At 33.7% G+C, this 20,222-nt stretch overlaps 5 protein-coding genes across 13 annotated transcripts; 4 read left to right on the top strand and 1 right to left on the bottom strand.

Annotated features, from left to right (window-relative positions):
- Positions 1 to 2: 2 nt before the first annotated feature.
- On the top strand, positions 3 to 3,102 carry LOC115712599 (eukaryotic translation initiation factor 2 subunit alpha homolog). The gene is made up of 7 exons (XM_030640904.2): positions 3 to 588; positions 1,219 to 1,275; positions 1,351 to 1,437; positions 1,514 to 1,660; positions 1,758 to 1,862; positions 2,480 to 2,578; positions 2,745 to 3,102. Exons 1-7 carry the CDS (start codon positions 208 to 210, stop codon positions 2,892 to 2,894), a joined length of 1,026 nt encoding a protein of 341 aa, XP_030496764.1. The 5' UTR covers positions 3 to 207; the 3' UTR covers positions 2,895 to 3,102.
- Positions 3,103 to 3,140: 38 nt separating this feature from the next.
- On the top strand, positions 3,141 to 6,761 carry LOC115703957 (probable methyltransferase PMT23). The gene is made up of 8 exons (XM_030623330.2): positions 3,141 to 4,296; positions 4,417 to 4,566; positions 4,731 to 5,001; positions 5,089 to 5,199; positions 5,337 to 5,511; positions 5,665 to 5,919; positions 6,064 to 6,258; positions 6,374 to 6,761. The coding sequence occupies exons 1-8, from the start codon at positions 3,775 to 3,777 to the stop codon at positions 6,561 to 6,563; spliced, it is 1,869 nt and encodes a 622-aa protein (XP_030479190.2). The 5' UTR covers positions 3,141 to 3,774; the 3' UTR covers positions 6,564 to 6,761.
- On the bottom strand, positions 5,189 to 8,878 carry LOC115703955 (protein VAPYRIN). Of its 2 annotated transcripts, XM_030631182.2 has the most exons (3): positions 7,646 to 8,878; positions 6,915 to 7,345; positions 5,189 to 5,478 (listed from the first exon to the last, which is right to left on the bottom strand). In XM_030631182.2, coding segments are annotated over exons 1-3 (1,431 nt in total). In that variant the 5' UTR covers positions 8,645 to 8,878; the 3' UTR covers positions 5,189 to 5,477. The 2 variants fall into 2 exon arrangements, with proteins under 2 accessions (XP_030487042.2, XP_060964588.1); XM_061108605.1 differs by lacking the exon at positions 5,189 to 5,478 and having other exon boundaries at positions 6,747 to 7,345.
- An 852-nt stretch (positions 8,879 to 9,730) lies between these two features.
- On the top strand, positions 9,731 to 12,988 carry LOC115703954 (probable methyltransferase PMT23). The gene is made up of 8 exons (XM_030631181.2): positions 9,731 to 10,335; positions 10,455 to 10,604; positions 10,692 to 10,962; positions 11,062 to 11,172; positions 11,292 to 11,463; positions 11,573 to 11,827; positions 12,385 to 12,579; positions 12,700 to 12,988. The coding sequence occupies exons 1-8, from the start codon at positions 9,928 to 9,930 to the stop codon at positions 12,893 to 12,895; spliced, it is 1,758 nt and encodes a 585-aa protein (XP_030487041.2). The 5' UTR covers positions 9,731 to 9,927; the 3' UTR covers positions 12,896 to 12,988.
- A 2,357-nt stretch (positions 12,989 to 15,345) lies between these two features.
- LOC133033623 (uncharacterized) lies at positions 15,346 to 18,266 on the top strand. 8 transcript variants are annotated; one of them, XR_009685775.1, is made up of 6 exons: positions 15,346 to 15,624; positions 15,736 to 15,967; positions 16,050 to 16,700; positions 17,052 to 17,186; positions 17,298 to 17,717; positions 18,073 to 18,266. XR_009685775.1 is itself a non-coding variant. In XM_061108604.1 (6 exons), the coding sequence occupies exons 3-6, from the start codon at positions 17,091 to 17,093 to the stop codon at positions 18,112 to 18,114; spliced, it is 351 nt and encodes a 116-aa protein (XP_060964587.1). In that variant the 5' UTR covers positions 15,346 to 15,967; positions 16,050 to 16,700; positions 17,052 to 17,090; the 3' UTR covers positions 18,115 to 18,266. The 8 variants fall into 8 exon arrangements, 3 of the variants coding, with proteins under 3 accessions (XP_060964587.1, XP_060964586.1, XP_060964585.1); XR_009685777.1 differs by having other exon boundaries at positions 15,346 to 15,967; positions 16,050 to 16,155; positions 16,237 to 16,700; XR_009685778.1 differs by having other exon boundaries at positions 15,346 to 15,967; positions 16,050 to 16,358; positions 16,591 to 16,700.
- Positions 18,267 to 20,222: the final 1,956 nt, after the last annotated feature.

The raw sequence follows: 20,222 nt of genomic DNA, 5'->3' as shown, positions 1-20,222 counted from the left end.
TTCCGGTTTGTTTGCTAGCTTCCCAAATAATAGTCAGCCTTTGCAATCGCACAGTGTCTTCGTAACATAAAACCCTAACTCCGAATTTTCCAGCGCACCAAACAGTACCCGGATTCCCTACTCAAGACGAACCCTCCTTCATTCCAAAAAAAAAAAAAAAAAGGAAGGAAAAAAATCCAGGGTAATAGCCTTCACTCAACCCTAACAATGGCTTCCCATCCGAACCTAGAGTGCCGCATGTACGAGGCTAGATATCCAGAGGTCGACATGGCCGTCATGATCCAGGTCAAAAACATCGCCGACATGGGAGCTTACGTTTCGCTCCTCGAGTACAACAACATCGAGGGTATGATACTCTTCTCCGAACTCTCCCGCCGTCGTATTCGTAGTGTCAGCAGCTTGATCAAGGTTGGCCGCATCGAGCCCGTCATGGTTCTTAGGGTGGATAAGGAAAAGGGTTACATCGATTTGAGTAAGAGGAGAGTTTCTGAGGAGGATATTCAGGCCTGTGAGGAAAGGTACAACAAGAGCAAGCTAGTTCACTCCATTATGCGCCACGTTGCTGAGACGATGGGAATCGATTTGGAGGTATTTTCATTTTTGATAATTCAATGATTTTATAATTCAAGAACAAGACTCTTAATTTATTTTTGGTATTCCTGATGTAATTATGTCTATAGGAGAATGATGGGTTAATAGTTTGGTTTAGTTGCTGGGAGAAAAGAATGATTTTATACTGACCATAATATGAACAATGAATTATTTCAAAGAAGCCAAATGGTTATGTCTTTCATAGGTGGGGGTTAATTCTTAACACCTAATTACGTTTGTAGAAGTATTTATTTGATAAGAGCATAATAGTAGTGCATTTATGCATATTGATTTTATGGTTGAGCCCAGTTTTGTATGCCTGCCTTCAAGTGATTGATTTGATTAAAGATACAATTGTTTTTATTCTTGACTCTTTGATCAACGTTATTTTTAGCTTGTTTAGCAGCTTAGTTATTAGAGGTACCATTCTATGTATGATTCTAATTTTTTTCCTTTTAACCAATATTTGATTCTTTCATGCCATACGAATTTTTTTACCGGTATTATTATAGATATAGATATAGGGGTTAATATATAGATACAGATATATGTATATATGCACATGCATATTTGTTTATACATTATTTTTGTTTCATTTGGTTTTCTGAACTCAATCACTTGTTGCAGGATTTGTACATTCATGTTGGCTGGCCTTTATACCGAAAATATGGTCATGCTTTTGAGGTGAGTTTTTGACTAATTTTAAGGTGCTTTTGGCTTTTACATTGCAGCACACAGCCTAATTGATTGAATTTGCAGGCTTTCAAAATAGTTGTGACAGATCCCGATACAGTTCTAAATACACTCACTCGTGAAGTCAAAGAACTTGGCCCTGATGGACAGGAGGTAACCTTTTTCTGTAACCTTAGGCCGAAATTCTCAAGTTCATGTTTATAGCTGCTTTCTTCTTTTTTTTTTTTAGGTGACTAAGGTGGTTGCTGCATTGTCTGAGGAAGTTAAAGATGCTCTTGTGAAGAACATTAGGAGAAGAATGACTCCACAACCTTTGAAGATCCGTGCTGATATTGAGATGAAATGTTTCCAGTTTGATGGTGTTCTTCACATCAAGGTCTGTTTTGTTTTTGCCTATATACATTTATGGCTTTCATTTCTAAGTAGTCTTTTTGTTATTTATTCATTTATTTATCCTTTTCGACATTTTGTAGGATGCTATGCGGAAAGCTGAAGCTGCAGGCAACGATGATTGTCCTGTCAAAATTAAGCTTGTTGCTCCTCCACTTTATGTTTTGACTACTCAGACTCTTGACAAGGTAGTGCAAAGTTTCATTTAGATTAATGACTGTGATTATCCAAATCATTTTATGCATATTTGCGAAATATGAAACTGTCTGTATAGACCAGCTGCAAGTAAAACTCTTAGTCTTAGGTGAAGTTAGCCCTTTTACACCCTTTCTTTTCTTTTACCCCTGGAGTAATGACTCCTATGGAGAGTCTGTAGCTGTAAATTTGTGCCTTTAGACTCTACCTCGTATCACAAAATTACATTACCTTATTAAAATAGGGAATTAGGGGAATGAATTCTATTTGACATTTAATGTTTGTGCAAGTATTATGTAATAATTCAAGTAGCTGGAACTCAGTTATGAATTTGTGATAGCAAGTGATTGCGTACTATTCAGATTTCAGTCCAGCTATATTCCTCCATTTGGAAAGTGACAATAACCTTCAAAAGAATCCCAGCTCCCATTTTAGCCTTCCTTGAAAAGAATCCCAGCTCCCATTTTAGTCTTAATTTCTGTAATAATATTCTATGCTGTTCTTTTTCTGGCTCACATTTCAGAACACTAGAGGAAGTTATCTTTTTCCATAATAGAGTTTCATTTTAGTTTTTATTTTTTCTAAGAATGTCATTTTCTAATGTGGGCAGGAACAAGGGATATTGGTTCTAACCAATGCTATCACAGCTTGCTCAGAAGCAATAGAGAAACAGAAGGGGAAACTCGTTGTCAAGGAGGCACCCAGAGCAGTGAGTGTCAATCTTCTTTTTTCTTTTAGCTATGTTATGTTTGTCGGCATTCATGTCTCGGTTGAGTATGAATTTATCATCGAGTCTTCTGATGCAAAAACTGGATAACCTGTTGAATGCTCAAAAATTTAAGTGGTTAATCTTGTGTGATGTATCATCGATGCAGGTGAGTGAACGTGATGACAAATTACTGGCTGAGCATATGGCTAAGTTGCGTCAAGATAATGAGGAAGTTGGTGGTGATGATGAAAGCGAAGAAGAAGAAGACACAGGAATGGGGGAGGTTGATATCGAGACTCCTGGCATTACTGAGTGAAGAAAAGAAGAAAAGTTTAGCTTTGAAAGAGATATTGACACTTATTTTTTGATCAATTTTTAGTTGTTTTATTTTGCATTTAATTTCTTTTAGTCTTTTTCTTGATCGATGTATAAAAACCTGTGATGAGAAATTACATCCCCCTAGTTCTTGAATGTCGGTTGACGACATTTTCATTCAAGATTGAGTTATTTTTTTGGTCGAAAAAGTCTCGTTCCTCCATTTATTGCTACAGTCACTCTTTTGTTACTCAATAATTGACTGTGATTATTGAGTTTTTTTTTTTTGTTTTGGGTGCCTTTATTTTTCTGTGAATTTGCGAGACTTATTTATTTAATTTATCTATAGCCAAGGAAACTAGGGGCACTCCCATAGGATGCATAATTTTTGTTTGTTTACTAATCTAAACTGTAAGCCAAATTAATTAAAAGAAAAAGAGAGAGACCACAGTGATGAGGCATGAGTTGAATATTTGGCATAGTCATATAATAATTAAAAGCCGAGCCTGTCGTTAAAAAGATATATTTGTTATAATACATGTTAATTAAGCTCAGATAACTATATTTCGAAAGCATTCGTTAAAAGTACCGCGTATTCGTCCTTTTCTCTCTCTCTCTCTCTCTCTCTCTCTCTCTCTCTCTCCGTCTCCGACCGTTACTTTACCTGCTTATTTACCCATACCATAATTTTAGTCTCTCTCTCTCTCTCTCTCTCTCTCTCTCTCTCTCTCTCTCTCTCTCTCTATTTATAATTACAGAGGAATTCAGTACAGAATACAGATCTAGTTTCTTCCAATATTTGGTCAGCTGATTTATTTAATAAATGTCGTTTTCCGTATAATTGACGACACCACTCATTTCAGGAAAATAAAGAAAAAGAAATGGCAATCTCAGTCCACAATCTCTTCCAAGAGAGAAAATACCCATTCATTTTCGCACTCTCTGTTCTCCTCTTCTGCGTCATCTTCCTACTCTTCACCAACACAATCCAATACCCTCTCTTCCTCTATCCCGATACTCAATCCCGACCCCTTGTTTCACTCCCCGTCTCCGGCTCATCTTCTCACCCTCCTCCTCCGTCCGTACAACAATCCTTCAAGCTTCCCGATTCAGTAACACCTTTTGTCCCGCCTCCGCCGAACAACGAAGATGTCGGATTTCTCCGGGATAACGCTACCACTACTTCTTCTGACGATGGGGGTTTCGAATGGAAGCTCTGTCGAGATCCCGAGGCCGTCGATTACATACCTTGTTTGGACAATTACAAGGTGATCAAGGCCTTGAAGTCCAGGAGGCACATGGAGCATAGGGAGCGGCATTGTCCAAATCCTAGTCCAAGGTGTTTGTCGCCTCTTCCCAAAGGGTATAAGATGCCAGTTTCATGGCCTAAGAGCAGGGACATGGTGAGATTGATACTTCGGTAAGCTTTTACATATGTCTATATGTATAGAAAAACTCGACTCATAATTCATGGTTTTGAATCGTTTGTTACTAATTTTGATGTATATATTTTTTAATTTCAGATTTGGTATGATAATGTTCCACATTCAAAGCTTGTTGAGTACAAGAAGGATCAAAACTGGGTTCGCAAATCAGGAGATTACTTTGTTTTCCCTGGTGGTGGTACCCAGTTCAAGCAAGGAGTTGATAACTACATTCAGTTCATAGAGAAGGTGACAGAAACGAACAAATAAACTATTATTTGAATGCTTTTATGGTTCCTAATTCCCAATCAGTGGATTCATTTCTTGAGAAACTTAAGCAGGCTTATATTACCTTATTTGTTATAAAATATATTTTACGTATAATGATTGTAATTGTGTTTGTTGTGCTTTAGACTTTGCCCCTAATTAAATGGGGAAAGCACGTGAGGGTTATTTTAGATGTTGGGTGTGGTGTTGCTAGCTTCGGCGGAGCTTTGCTGGATAAAAATGTTCTTACCATGTCATTTGCCCCAAAGGATGAACACGAAGCTCAGATACAGTTTGCTCTTGAACGGGGAATACCTGCTATTCTTTCAGTCATTGGAACTCAAAAACTGACTTTCCCAGACAATGCTTTTGATTTACTTCATTGTGCACGATGCAGAGTTCACTGGGATGCTGATGGTACTTTGTTTTGACTCCCAAGTTCTTTTCAATTCATTCAACCTTTTTCATGTTTTAGTTTTGACTAGTGTGGTTGGGTATGATTAGGTGGAAAACCATTGATGGAACTCAATAGGATTCTTAGGCCTGGCGGGTTCTTTGTGTGGTCAGCGACACCAGTGTATCGTAAAGACGAAACCCATCAGAATAAATGGAAAGGTTTGTTAGCTGAAACCTATCTTAATGCGTGATCTGATCAGTGAGATACTTACATATCAGTATTAATTTAATACCTGGAAAGTTACAAAAAAATAGACTAAAGCTGATAAAGATATATGTACTTGTTTTTCTTGCAGCTATGGTGAATCTGACGAGCTCTCTGTGTTGGAAGGTTGTTGCTAAGACCCTTTCTGATACGTCAAGAATTGGGATTGTCATATTCCAAAAGCCTGTCTCCAATACTTGCTATGAGAAACGCAAAGAAAAGAATCCACCTATCTGTGACAATGAAAATAGGAAAAACAATTCATGGTATGCTTCCATAAAATATCTAACAATCATATAAAATGTGCTGCTGCTACTTTTCACTGATTGTCTTCTTATTGTAGATTAGATGGTGTGTGATTATGGCCTTAAAGAATTCATTTTTCTACACACTTTTTATTAGATTACACTGTGTGACAGGTACGTGCCCCTAAGCAGTTGTCTGTCTCCACTTCCAGTCGATAGCATGGGTAACATATTCAGCTGGCCTGAGCCTTGGCCCAAGAGGCTCAAGAGTGAACCTATAAGCTTATCAACTGAACAAGATGCGGTGCAAGAGTTCTACAAGGACACCAAGCATTGGTCTGGACTAGTTTCAGATTTTTATTTAAAAGGTCTTTCTATTCAATGGTCAAGTGTGCGGAATGTTATGGACATGAATGCTGGTTATGGGGGGTAATCTATTCAATCATTTAGCTTAAATCTATTATTTTCCATCATTACCCCGTTTCCCCTCCATCCTCTTTTTCTTTCAATCTTGAATCTGCAAATAATAAAAACTAAAGCTATAAACTAATTTTAAGTTTTGTTTTTTCTCAGTTTTGGTGCAGCTCTTATTGATCAACCAGTATGGGTAATGAATGTTGTCCCTATTGATATGCCAGATACATTGTCTATAATTTATGACAGAGGGTTAGTTGGAGTATATCATGACTGGTGTGAGTCTTTCAATACCTATCCTCGAACATACGATCTACTACATTCCAGCTATCTCTTGGGAAACCTTACACAAAGGTATTTGGATACCTTTTTCTTGCCACTCTGATATAAAAATTAAATGCAAATTATTACGTTTCTTTAGTTGGGTTGGTTTTAAAGTCTGCTTTTGTTTTCCTTTGTTTCTTCCCAGATGTGACATGGTAGAAATTGTTGCGGAGATTGATCGCATATTGAGACCAGGTGGATATCTACTGGTTCAAGACACAACAGACACGATCAAAAAGCTTAAGCCGATTTTGGAATCACTTCACTGGTCCTTAACCCTTCATCAAAATCAGTTTCTTGTTTGTAAGAAGGGTTTCTGGCGTCCAAGTAGTTAAAGGGGTATGACTGATCATTTTCACTGAAAAATCTTTGTCCCACTCCCAGGTTTATATGGGTCCAGTGCAAGTGTAATTTATACAAGGACGATAGAACCCCTAGCACCTATTTTTGTTTACCGCTTATAATTGATATCCTATAGTTGAAATAATTTTACTTCAAATTACTATAATTAATATATCTTCATAATTTCTTTATTTTCCTCTTTCTTATTTTTGGTAATATCTTTCAATTTGTCATAGTTCTTTCTGTAATAATTCAGCAACAACTACCAAATTCCTATATATTTTAAAGATCATTATTTTACTAGTGGAAATTACGAGGGAAGAAGGCCATTAAATTTTCCATACCATAGATTTAAAGTGGTAAGAGAAAGCTCGGAGGAAGCTCCTTTGCTAATGAGAAACTCTGCAATTTCCCGTTGCCCCATAGTTGTTGCCATATACAGAGGCGTGACCTTGCTATTGTTCTCAACATCCACATGAGCTCCTTTACGTACCAACATAACAACTGCCTCTAAACTTCCGCCTACAACTGCCGAATGCAGCGGAGAATGCCCTTCATCATCCCGGGAATCCAAGTCCCCACCAAATTCAACAAGCATTGCAAGCACATCCTCATGGCCTTTCATGGCAGCAACGTGAAGAGCTGTCAGACCATACAAATCACGATAGTTTATGATTGCGCTGGTTTTCAATAGCAATTCAAGGCACTCTGTGTCGCCCCGCCTTGCAGCCATTAACACTTCCTCTCCCCTCTCCAAAACTTCCACCACTTCACTCTGCATTGTTTTTCAAGTGAGAAGCCTTTATAAGTCAACTAAAGTGATGGTGATTTTTAAAACAGAACCTTATTTTTGATATAAAATTGATTGATTATTATTAGTTTTTTTCAAAAAAAACTGATTGATTAACACAACTTTTTGTAATGTTATATTTTAGGTGGATATCATTACTCTTTCTTAAGTTATAAACTTAGAAAGTGTTAAAAAGAGGAGAAGGTAGTGGCTTTCAAGTTTCATCTTTTTCAACAGTTCTCGAATAACTAACTATAACTGTCTTTGTCGGTAGTATCTACTTACGTGTCTCTTATCTCGAGCAACATCAAGGGCCGAACGTCCACGATCATTTCGAATAGTGGGGTCCGCACCCATTTGGATCAGCATGCCTACCATCGAACGGTCACCATTAGCCGCTGCTCTATATAAAGCCGTGCGGCCATCACGGCTCCTAGCGTCCTTATCCGCACCGGATTCCACCAACACCCGCGTACACTTGATATGTCCCTTAGCTACAGCCACATGCAGAGGAGTCCTTCCCTCCTTATCTACGCAATTCAACGAACCAGATCCCCTCCCTCTCACCAAGTCCAAAACCTCCTCCGCACGATCAAACGACGCCGCCACGTGTAACTCATCCCAGCCTTTACTCGCCCACTTGGAATCCACTCCACGAGAGTTCGCCTCCTCTTCTTCCAAAACCTCCGTCGCTCCAATCTTCAACCCGGAATCGAGAAGCAAGTTCACCATTCCTTCCGGATCAGCCAACTCGGTCGCGACTCGTAGGATCGACTCAGACTCCTTGGCCGAGAATCCGGCCAACACAGATTTCTGCCGCTTGATCAAGTTCCTGGCGGCGTCGCAGTCACCGAGGGAGACGGCGCGGCGGAGGAGAACGGGGCCAACAAACGCGACCTTAAGCTTATGGTCTTGAGTGGATAAATTTGGCCTGGAAGAGAACCAGGAGTTGACGGAGTCGGGATTTGGCGGCGGTGACGGAGATGCAGAGGCGGGGAAGAGAGCGGTCTTGATGAGGAAGCGGTCGGAAGGAGAGCGAGGATAAGAGTGAGGGAGTTGGGTTTGAGGCTTGAGAATGACTTGGAAAGTGGCGTAGGATAAGGGAGGGATGAGTCCTGTTGGGGGATTAACCATGAATTTTTGTGGGGAAGAGGTCTGGATTTTGAATGCAACTGGAGAGGTGGCGCATAGGGAGGTAAGGCGGACGTTAGCGCGGCATTTGCAGTTAAGTGCGAAGTCTATGCGGACCTCTTGGTCGGAGACCTGTACTAGCTTTCTCTCCATTAATGGAAGTCCTGTAACTGGAGAGTGAATGTGGAGAAGATGAAGAGATGAAGAGAAATATACTTCACGTGAGTTTAAGTTGTAATGGTGGTCCCATTTGTATTTTCCCAAAACACAAATATTTGGCTTTAAACTTTTTTTTTTGCTGAGTATATTTGGCTTTAAACTTAATAAAACTAGTTTTATCTCATTATCTGTGTTTCTTGAATGAAAGAAAGTTTGTTAAACTTCAATCTTCTGACTAATTTTTCGAGAAAAGTTTATTATAAATTTCACACCCTTTTCTTAATTCCAGATAGAGCTGACATTACAAATAATAATGCACAAATTACTCACTTTAACTCAGGAACTAAAAAATAATGAAAGAAAACTAAAAAATAAATTTAAATGTTGTTTTTTAGTTAAAAAGTGAGCATATTATTCACACAAAAAGTATAAATCGATATTTTATCATTTATTGTAAATAGATATCATTTTAATTCATTCAATTAAAATGAGTCTGATTTAAATTTAGTGGGTGTTCTATTTTTCAATTTTTGGTAACAAATTCTTTTATTTTTAGAAAGAAGTCTTTGTATCTTTCCCAGAGCACAACACAAATATTACAGCATAGTTTGGATTGAAAAAAAGTACCTACAACTACAAGGCTACAACAACTAATCAATAATTATTATCTATTTATTTCAACAAGAGTCAGGGTATATATATAGTTCATTCATACCACTATTAATGGTCACTTGCTACGACACCTTATATAATTATTAGAAGAAAGATCAGAAAATTTTAAATTTATTGATGAAAGCTTCGCCTTTGGGATTGGGATACAAACGTCCATTTTACTTAAACCTCATTCACTACCACAAATTTTTTTTCGAAAAATGCCATAGTACTAAATTATTATTATTATTTTTATTCAAATAAAAGTTGTAAAAAATAATCATAAACAAAACACAAAATTTAGTACACAACAAACAACGTTGCGTTTCATTAGATTTACTTAAGCAGAAAATAACGTTGTACTTGTTTATTAATTACTTTTGCACAGATAACGGCATTTCGAACGCGAATCCTTAGGATAACTATTATCCTCATCTATCCTCAAGACTCATTTTCGTTTGGAATTTAGAGAGCTTACACGTCGAAATAAAAATGAGCCTAATTATAGAAAAAAATTAAATATATTTTTCTTCACAAAACATGGTAAACAAATAATCTTCATTCAACTCTCCATTTCATTCTCACCTATACCAATTTCTGATTCAAGTTAACAAAAAAAAGAAAAAATGGGAAGCCAAGTCCAAAAAGTATTGAAAGACAGAAAATTCTCATCCATTTTTATTCTCTTCAGCACCATTATTCTAGTCCTACTCTACACCAGCACCACAGACAACCCTTTCTTCCTTTACTCTGATAATAATACTACTCCAATTATAATCCCTTCAGTCTCGACCTCTTCTTCTTCTTCTTCTTCTTTGTCCGTACAGTCCAATCTCCAATGGAAGCTCTGTGATGGTCCAGTTGCCGTTGATTACATACCATGTTTGGACAATTTCGTGGCTATAAAGGCCTTGAAGAACCGGAGGCACATGGAGCGCCGCGAGCGCCATTGTCCCAAATTCAGTCCCCGGTGTTTGGTGCCTCTTCCTAGACATTACCGGATTTCGGTTCGCTGGCCTAAGAGCATCGACATGGTGAGATTAGTATTTTGTTAATAAGACTTTGTTTGTTTATTGGATATTTAAAACAAAAGGGTACATACATATGAATATGGAATTGGTTTTGGTCACATTATTATGTGTTTTACTTTTAGATATGGTATGATAATGTTCCACATGCAAAGCTTGTTGAGTACAAGAAGGAGCAAAATTGGGTTCGTAAATCAGGAGATTATTTTGTTTTCCCTGGTGGTGGTACCCAATTCAAGGATGGAGTAGATAACTATGTTAAGTTCATAGAAGAGGTAAGTAACATCATGTATTTACAATAGACAAAAATTATAATATATTATATATAAATCCATTTTGTGATTGTACTGATTTGACTTCAGACTTCGCCACTTATTAAATGGGGAAAGAACATAAGGGTTATTTTAGATGTTGGGTGTGGTGTTGCCAGCTTTGGGGGATACTTGCTTGAAAAAAATGTCCTCACCATGTCATTTGCTCCCAAGGATGAACATGAAGCTCAGATACAATTTGCTCTAGAACGTGGCATTCCTGCTATTATTTCAGTCATTGGAACTCAAAAACTGACTTTTCCAGACAATGCTTATGATTTGATCCATTGTGCACGATGCAGGGTTCATTGGGATATGGATGGTACTGTGTTTGTTAATTACTATAAGCCCATTCTATTCATTTAACTCTTTTATCTTTTTATGTCTAATTAGTTTGATGTTTTTGGTTGAAAATTACAAGGTGGAAAACCACTGTTGGAGCTCAATAGGATTCTTAGGCCTGGTGGGTTCTTTGTTTGGTCAGCTACACCAGTGTATCTCAATGATGAAACACATCACAATCAATGGGAGGGTTTGTCATCTAAGCCATATCTATTAGTAATATTATTTATCTATTTATTATATTTGATTAGTAGTCCTGTACAATTTACTGATATATTCTCTTGTGGTGGTGGTGGTGGGGATGGACAGCTATGGTGAATCTAACTAACTCTATATGCTGGAAGACTGTTGCTAAGAGTGTTGACTCATCTGGAGTTGGGTTTGTAATATACCAAAAGCCTGTCACAAATTCTTGCTATGAGAACCGGAAAGAGAATAATCCACCAATATGTGATGATACATATAGGAAAAACAATTCATGGTAATAAATAAGAATGATCATGGCCTTAATGAATCAAGGAATTGGGTTTATTAGTCTTTGCACATTATACATGAATAATTAATTATATCATTTTGGATTTGTTTGACAGGTACGTTCCCCTTAGTAGTTGTCTTTCCCCAATACCAGTTGACAACAAGGGTAAATTGCTTAGTGGGCCTTTGCCTTGGCCCAATAGGCTTACTAGTAGACCTGTAAGCTTATCAAGTGAGCAAGATACTGCCCAAAAGTTTGAGGAGGATACTATGGTTTGGTCTGCACTTGTAACAGAGGTTTATTTGGTTGACCTTCCTATAAGTTGGTCAAGTGTGAGAAATGTAATGGACATGAATGCTGGTTATGGAAGGTAAAGTTAACCAACTAAATTATTCCTTACAGTTTATTACCCATTGATTTAAACTTCTTTGTGCAAATAATAATGGAGAATATATGCGGAGCTGCTGTGGTAATGTATTTTCTTTTTTGTTCCTATTTAGGGTATACATTTGGATAAACTATAATCTTAATTTTATTTCTATATACGTGTAAGTTATAGTTATAGGGAATTGTTATTTAACTTTTTAAGAAATTATGAATAATTTACTGTGTTGAATTATTTCAGCATTTAAACAATTTGTTTTCAAGCGGTGCAACTTATTGTTTGAGCTCTAATTTTAAAACACACTAAATTATTTAGAATTTTTTAAAATTGTGTTGAAAGTTCGTTCTAACTACAATATGACAGTTTTTTATAAACAAATTAAAATTATAAATTATCTTAATATCCTAAACTGGGGTTGTCACAACTGGTATTGTGAAACCAATTCCTACTCAAAAATTCCTTATCATGTATTTTAAGTGTTGAATAGACAAACAAGTAAAGGGTGTTAAGAAAACTGATTAGATTTTTCTCTTCTTTCTCAGTTTCGGTGCAGCTCTTATTGATCAACCAGTATGGGTAATGAATGTTGTCCCTATTGATATGGCAGACACTTTGTCTATCATATATGAGAGAGGGTTAATTGGAGTCTACCATGACTGGTGTGAGTCTTTTAATACCTATCCTAGAACATATGATCTACTACATTCCAACTATCTATTCCAAACTCTTTCTCAAAGGTATTGATTCCATTCTCATTTCATACCCCAACATCTAAAATATTTTAGTCAATAATATTGATTTCAACTTTAACTTCATAATTACGATATAAGTGATAATGAATTTTTATGTATTTGCAGATGTGAGATGGTAGAAATGGTGGCGGAGATTGATAGAATATTAAGACCAAACGGTTATTTAATAGTTAACGACACAATGGAGGTGATTGAAACTGTTAAGCCAATTTTGCAATCACTTCATTGGTCTGTAATCTTCCATCAAAATCATTTTCTTTTGGCCAAGAAGGGTTTCTGGCGTCCAGGTTTGAGGGAGTAATTTTTGTTCAAATTAATGTACATTAGATTCTTCAAGTTTTATAAGTTTATTTATTTTAAAGTTTAAACAATGGACATCTTTGTACTTGATAAATATTGAGAAGGTAAAAAGGTGTATGAATGTAGTAGATTCAATGTCCTTAAAAAAAAAGAGTGAAATTATAGTAAATAATTCAAAAATAGAGATTTCTATTAGCACCCCCCACAAAACTATAAATATACTCCAATATTTAAAAAAATGAAATTTAAAATAATTTTTAAAAATTACATGCACTTAATATTTTTTTCAAAAAAGTAATTTCACATTATTTTGTGTTAATTTCAATATTTATTTTAATTTTCATATTTTTTTTAAACCATGGATAATATCTTTTTTTCTAATAAAATTTCATATGATTTGTTATTTTAATTTTTTTTTTATTATCATACTTATAAATACAATTTGTTTTTGTTTGAACGATATATTTTTTAAGATATATAATTAAAGATATATATTTTTATATAAAATAAAAATCACTAAAATAGGGTGCATTTATAAATTTTTGGGTTGCGAATAAACTTATATAGTACTACGTTGATAAATATCTTTATTTTAAAATTTGTAGAAAAATGAGCCTTTTATGCTATTTATTACTTAAATTATATTTTGTTACATAAAATTTTCATAGTTCTTATATTTTTAATGTTCAATTTATATATATATTCTCATTTTTTTTAAGATTTAGAAGCACATTATTTAAATATCATGATATATTCATATTAATCTTGTTAAAATTATTTTTGCTTTAAACTTATGTCAATTTTTTTATGAATTATTGTGGGTTGTTAGTATAAATAGTTTGTTCCTATAAAAAAAAAATAGTATATATAGTTTGTTGTATAGTATATTTATTTTTTGTTGCATCATATATTATTATTCTTAGATAATATTTATTTTTTATTTTGTTATGTATATAATGGTGGTATATATTTTGTTAGCATAATATATATTTCAATGTAGGTATATAATTTTATTGGTATGCTACATATATTTAATTGTTGTTTTTATATATTTTAATTATATGGTATATCATTTATTTTGGATAATGTTTAGTTTCTCTTTTATTATATACAATGTTTGTATATAATTTTGTTGTCATGGTATATTAGAAAATTTCACTTTTAATATATAATTTTACACCAAAATTAAAAAAAAAAAATAGACAAACCTTTTTGCACAATGTCAAAAATGTGCACCTATTTTTGTTAGAGAGTCCCACATTGTAATATGTAGAAAGATAATAGAATATATAAGAGAAATAGACTACTCATCCCATAGCTAATTGGTTTTGCGATGGAACCTCATTCACCTTATCCCAAATCCTAACATGGTATCAGAGGAAAAAAAACCATCTAATGACTATTCACCCCCCCCCCCCCAAAAAAAAAAAAAAAAAAAAACCAATCGAAGTAGAGCCGAAAAAAAAGACCCACCAAAAACCCAAAAAAAATGATCCAAGAGCGAAAGTCACTTGTGATTCAGGGATAGTGAGCCAAAAATAAAAAGAGCCACCAAAAATCTAGAAATACCGATCCAAAAAGTAGAGCAAAAGAGCCACTTGTGATCAAGGATAGTGAGCCAAAAAAGAGCCGCTTATGATCGAGTTGTCCAAGATGGTGAGCAAATAAAATAGCTACCATCTTGAGGGAGGATGTTAGAGAGTCCCACATTGCTAATGTGTGGAATGATAATAGAATATATAAGAGAAATGGACTACTCCTCCCATAGCCAATTGGTTTTGAGATGGAACCCCATTCACCTTATCCAAAATTCTAACAATTTTCCTAAACTCAAAATTACCCCTCCCATTTGAAAAGTCCCTCCTTCTAACTCACATTCTCTCTCTTTCTTTCTCTTCCATTCTCTCCAAAGCTATTTTTTTCCCCTTAATTCTCTCATTTTTAATATTTTATTAAAATATAAATCTACAAATTGATATTTTACTATTATCTTAATAAATTTTCTACAAAAATATCTACCATAAACTAATTATTTTTTTTTTAAAAAAAAACTATATATATAATATTATGCCACAGGTTTTTTTATTATTATTATTTGACATGACGCTCTAAAATTGTACATTATTATTATTATCATTATTATTATCAATCATCAATATATCTATATATCTATATGAGGCGGTGACATAACGCTCTAAAATCGTAGCAAAATTATTTCTCTCTTCTCTCCTTTATTCTCTCAATTTTTTTAATTTTTAATTATATTTATAAATATTTAAACCAATACACTTATCTATTCTATATAAAGGCGTTTATATAATCAATTTTGCCATGAATTCACGCGACTTTTTATTTTTATTTAATAAAATAATAAAATATTATTTATATATAATAAAATAATAATAAAACAAATTCCATTAATATTTAAATTGATACTTTTTTTTTTATAAAACACTCGGGCAAAAATAAAGTTAAAAAGAAAACAACCGATTGTGAAGCTTCTGTGTCCTCTATTTGAGGAATTGAGATATTTCTGGGTGCACCTCCATAGCCTACGACCCCTTCGATTTCTGATCCGACTTCTCAGCTGTTCAAAATCCAAATCCACTGAAAGAAGCTATTTGATTTAAGCATGCGGTATTCGATTTCTGATCCGACTTCTCATATTATGAAGCGCTACCACTGTTCGTCCAAAGAAGCCTTACAAAGCTCTACTCATGCATATTTTCGGTAAATGTATTTGAAAGCATTCTAATATATATAATCATTGAACTGGTTTTTTTTTTTTTATAAAACACTCGGGCAAAAATAAAGTTAAAAAGAAAACAACCGATTGTGAAGCTTCTGTGTCCTCTATTTGAGGAATTGAGATATTTCTGGGTGCACCTCCATAGCCTACGACCCCTTCGATTTCTGATCCGACTTCTCAGCTGTTCAAAATTCAAATCCACTGAAAGAAGCTATTTGATTTAAGCATGCGGTATTCGATTTCTGATCCGACTTCTCATATTATGAAGCGCTACCACTGTTCGTCCAAAGAAGCCTTACAAAGCTCTACTCATGCATATTTTCGGTAAATGTATTTGAAAGCATTCTAATATATATAATCATTGAACTGGTTTATAGAGAAATAACCATTGAATATGTTAAACCAGATGGGAATGCTGCTGAGGATGCAGTGCCAAAGCAACCATTACTGACTTACTGTTGTTATGTTCTGAGAATGCTTTGTATTTATATTCCTTCACTCACATCATACAGGTTATTATTAGTCTTCTAATTCAGTTTCTAAAGTAAAACTTAGATTTCATGATGTGTTGTCCTTGTTTTTTTGGTCTTTAGGGAGTTAAGAAAGTCATATGCAAGAAAAAGTTTCAATCTTCTTGTTGTTGGGCCTCAACATTCTATAGTTCCACTGATGTTGGCCTTATAACCCTTTTCACCAATGGAAAAATTGAGATAAGGTAATAGTAAATTTTAAAGAAATATTACTGAGACAAGTGTATAATATGCCTAAACATATGTGGGTTCTGGTTTTATTTTCATCTTCTCTTTAACTGGACCAAGGAAAAAAAAAATATAACAATAAAGATAGAAGAAGAAGAAGTCCGATAAATGTCTTTCAATTCAGTTTGTTATCGCTCTAACTCTCTGATTTTCAGTGTACTACTGCTATATTTTGGTCTCTTTGGCCAGTGTTTTTCTTCTGGTGAACAGGTTTCGTTCAACACATTTACTGTTTCCACTTTCCAGCTTCAGTTACCCTTCAACCACTCTCAAGTCCTTTGAATTGCGTTATATAAGAGGTTCAGATGTTATTTTGTTATGACCCTTTTGAGAATTCGATTCAATTAAATTTGATTTCTCCATTGTTATTATTTCAGAGGTTCAATAGCGTGTAATGGTTGATGTGTAATCGTCAAAATTCATTCTTTTTTGTTCTTTTTTTTTTGTTTTGAGGAATCGTGTAGGTTGTACTTGTAGAAACTGATTGTCGTTTGGGAAACCTTAATATATTTTTATCACTCTATTTGTGCGTGAATTGTCTCCTGGGAATCATGTTAACCTTTAGGTTCTCATTTGTCTTATTTCACATAACATAAAGGTATTAGTTAAGAAAAATGCAATGTTAATTGGCATAGTTGTTGAAATCACAGGTGAAGGAAAAACTTTCCATGCTGTCAATTTCTTAGGACATGAAGCAAAAATTGGTGAATGAAATTGTCAAGGAGTATTGCCTCACACCAGATATTTTAGCACATGATTACTATTATGAATGGGTAAAACTGAAGGTACCTTAAATTTTCTATTTAATATAAAATACAATGTGACATTTTCTTTTCTTTCTCTTTCTCTTTACTAAACTAAAATTTCATGTCTTTTGTTCCATAAATGATCAATAGATGAAGCTAACAAGTAGTGAAGACCAAGCATTGACTACAGATGTTCCAACTTCTTATCATGGCATATCTGAAGAAAGATCAGAATTGCATACTTCAAAGCCTTTGCAAGATCTAAGTTTATCTGCTTCTGCTGTTACTTCAGAACCAAAGGTGTTGCCAACCATTTCAAAGTCTCAAGGAGAGAAAGAAGATATTTCTTGTGGAGATCTAAGTTTATCTGCTTTCGTTATCCTTTTTTGTCGTTTGGGAAACCTTAATATATTTTTATCACTCTGTTTATGCGAGATTGTTGTTTTAAGAATTTTGTTGTTGTCCTTTTTTTGGTTCATTGTCAAATTGACACGTGTCCCCTTGCAGGCCATTCTTCTCGCTAATAGTTTTGCTACCACTTTCAGACCTATCACCCTTGAACGCCCCAAGGTCCCTCACTTCTTTCACTATGGGTTTGATATATTTTGTACTGTATATTATACTTAGCGGAGCTAACTTTGAGGAATCTTCGCGGATCTCACATAGTAATGAGTCGGGAACATGGATTCCTCAATTCTGGCACCAACTTTTTTCTTCATCTTTATTTTTGCATGTCCCATTTAGTATCATTAAATTATCAATTCCTTCATTAAACCACCATAATAGGCTATTGGTGTGGTTTAAATTTTACTAGAAATCTTGAATTCATGTTCTTTTCTTGTCTAAGTTATCAGTAACATACTCTCTCGGCCTAGAATCTTTGGAAGCTATAATTGCTCACTCTGCTATGTTTATTGTTGAATAGGGCTATATGGGGCTGGGACGATTCATATACTTTTATTGGTAACATGAACAAAGGAGTGGATGTCATCTCACTTTCAGAAGGAAAAACTATTGTGATATTACAGTGAACACATGAAAGCAATTCCATGCAAATTTAATAACTATTATGTTTATTATATTTCAACAATTCAATTGATAAGCTTACATTTCTTTTAAGGATGTTATTTTAGTGTCTCTAAAATATTATTGTTCCTTCAAGCTCTTAGAGAAAGGATAATAAATTTTGAAAACAAATTGCGTGCATTGATGATGACAATGGATTGTTACTAAGATTTTACAATTATGATTGCTTTTACTATCAGAGTTCCCTACTCAAACGACAATTTTTGGTTTAACGATAATAATAATCTCACCTAATAACTAATAATATTTTTTTCTTTAATTTTTAGGTATATCACTTTTAAATAAAATAGAAAATACCTAACATAAAATTTAGTATACGTGCCTCGCACGTAGCTTTTTACTAGTCTATCTATATATATAAAGGAAAAATATAAGACGTTGACATGACACTCTAAAATCTTTTTAATTAGTATTATTTGTTCTCTCCTTAATTCTCTTATTTTTTTAATTTTTTATTCGCTTTATAAATATTAATTCATATAAAATCTAGGAACTTTTTATTTTTTATTTTTTACACTACATAATTCCATATAGAAACTCTCATAGCAACTAACGGAATAACTTAAATCGCAACCAAAATACACATAGCAACCCACTGGAAAAACTATCGAAGCAACCAAAATCATAAATTTGAAAAAAAAAAAAAAAATGGTATATGGGATAACTTTCCTAAAATATATACCTCTATTTATTTTTTCCTTAATTTTTCATTTTTTAATTTTATTGTTTTAAAAAATAATAAGTCCAAATCTATTACCACTTTTTTAACTTTTTTTTGGTAAGCCAAAATGATAGCGAGTTAGTGAGATACAGTGATGACAACAGGTGATATACAATGATGAGAACAATTTTGAATGATCGAGATATACGGAAGAGTGTTATATAAACCATATCAGGCTTCCATTATAAGAAAGAGATTTTGTAATACATGTCAAGTTGACCTGTTTGTACACCTAACTTCTCATATTATACAAAAAAAATTATATGAAAATCAGTAATGTTAATTTTCTTAAAACATCCGCAGTGAAGTGTAAATTGTTAACTAGCATATATATAAAGGAGAGAAATGAGACGGTGACGTGACAATCTAAAATCACTCTAAATAGCATTATTAGTTCTCTCCTTAATTCTCTCTCTTTTCTTAATTTTTTATTAAGTTTATAAATATTTATATTTTTTTCTCATATTTTTTAATTTTTTTTTTATTATTTTAGCAATATTAATTATATTAATTCATACTTTTTTAAAGTTTTTTTTTTTTTTTAAAAAAAAAAGGTGGCTGATTTTAATTAAAAAAATCTATATATGTTTATAACATTAACATGAAATTATCAAAAAAATAATTTTGAAAAAAATATGTATACTATGTCTATCCTTATTGAATAAAAAATAACTTAAAAAATATTTTTCTAATAGCATTTATATATTCTCATTTATTATAATATTTCTAAAACAAAAAACTATATCTAATTTTTAGCAATATTTTTAAAACAAACAAAAAAAAAAAAATTAAAACACTAACTATACAGAATCCTAATTTTTTTAAACAAACTGTACATACTAATATTTTTTTTAAAAAAGAATCCATAAGTTTTGATTTTAATTTTTTTAAGAAAATAAAGCTATAATACTGAATTAAATATTAAATATTAGTAGGATATGTATATAGATTTTTGCAAATAGACCCTTTTCAAATCATATTGTAATGCCCGTATTTAAAACTTCTAAACTCGAAAGCTAATTTTATTATATTATAATTAATTAATCATATAGGTCGGGATCCCGAGATATAAAATACAGTTGAAACTACATTTGTTATTATAAAACCTCTTAATATTATTATTTTTTAACAAAAGACAGGCATTAACAAAAGCAACTCAAAATGTTGAAAGACCGAAACCCTCCAGATTGCACTGCCGCGATATGTACAATCACTGCTGAGCTCCATCTCACTGTTCTTCCAGCTTAGCTTTTCCTTTACCTACACAA

Source organism: Cannabis sativa, chromosome 1, assembly GCF_029168945.1.
Source record: "Cannabis sativa cultivar Pink pepper isolate KNU-18-1 chromosome 1, ASM2916894v1, whole genome shotgun sequence".
Lineage (NCBI taxonomy): Eukaryota > Viridiplantae > Streptophyta > Magnoliopsida > Rosales > Cannabaceae > Cannabis > Cannabis sativa.
This window is presented reverse-complemented; position numbering and strand designations above follow the sequence as displayed.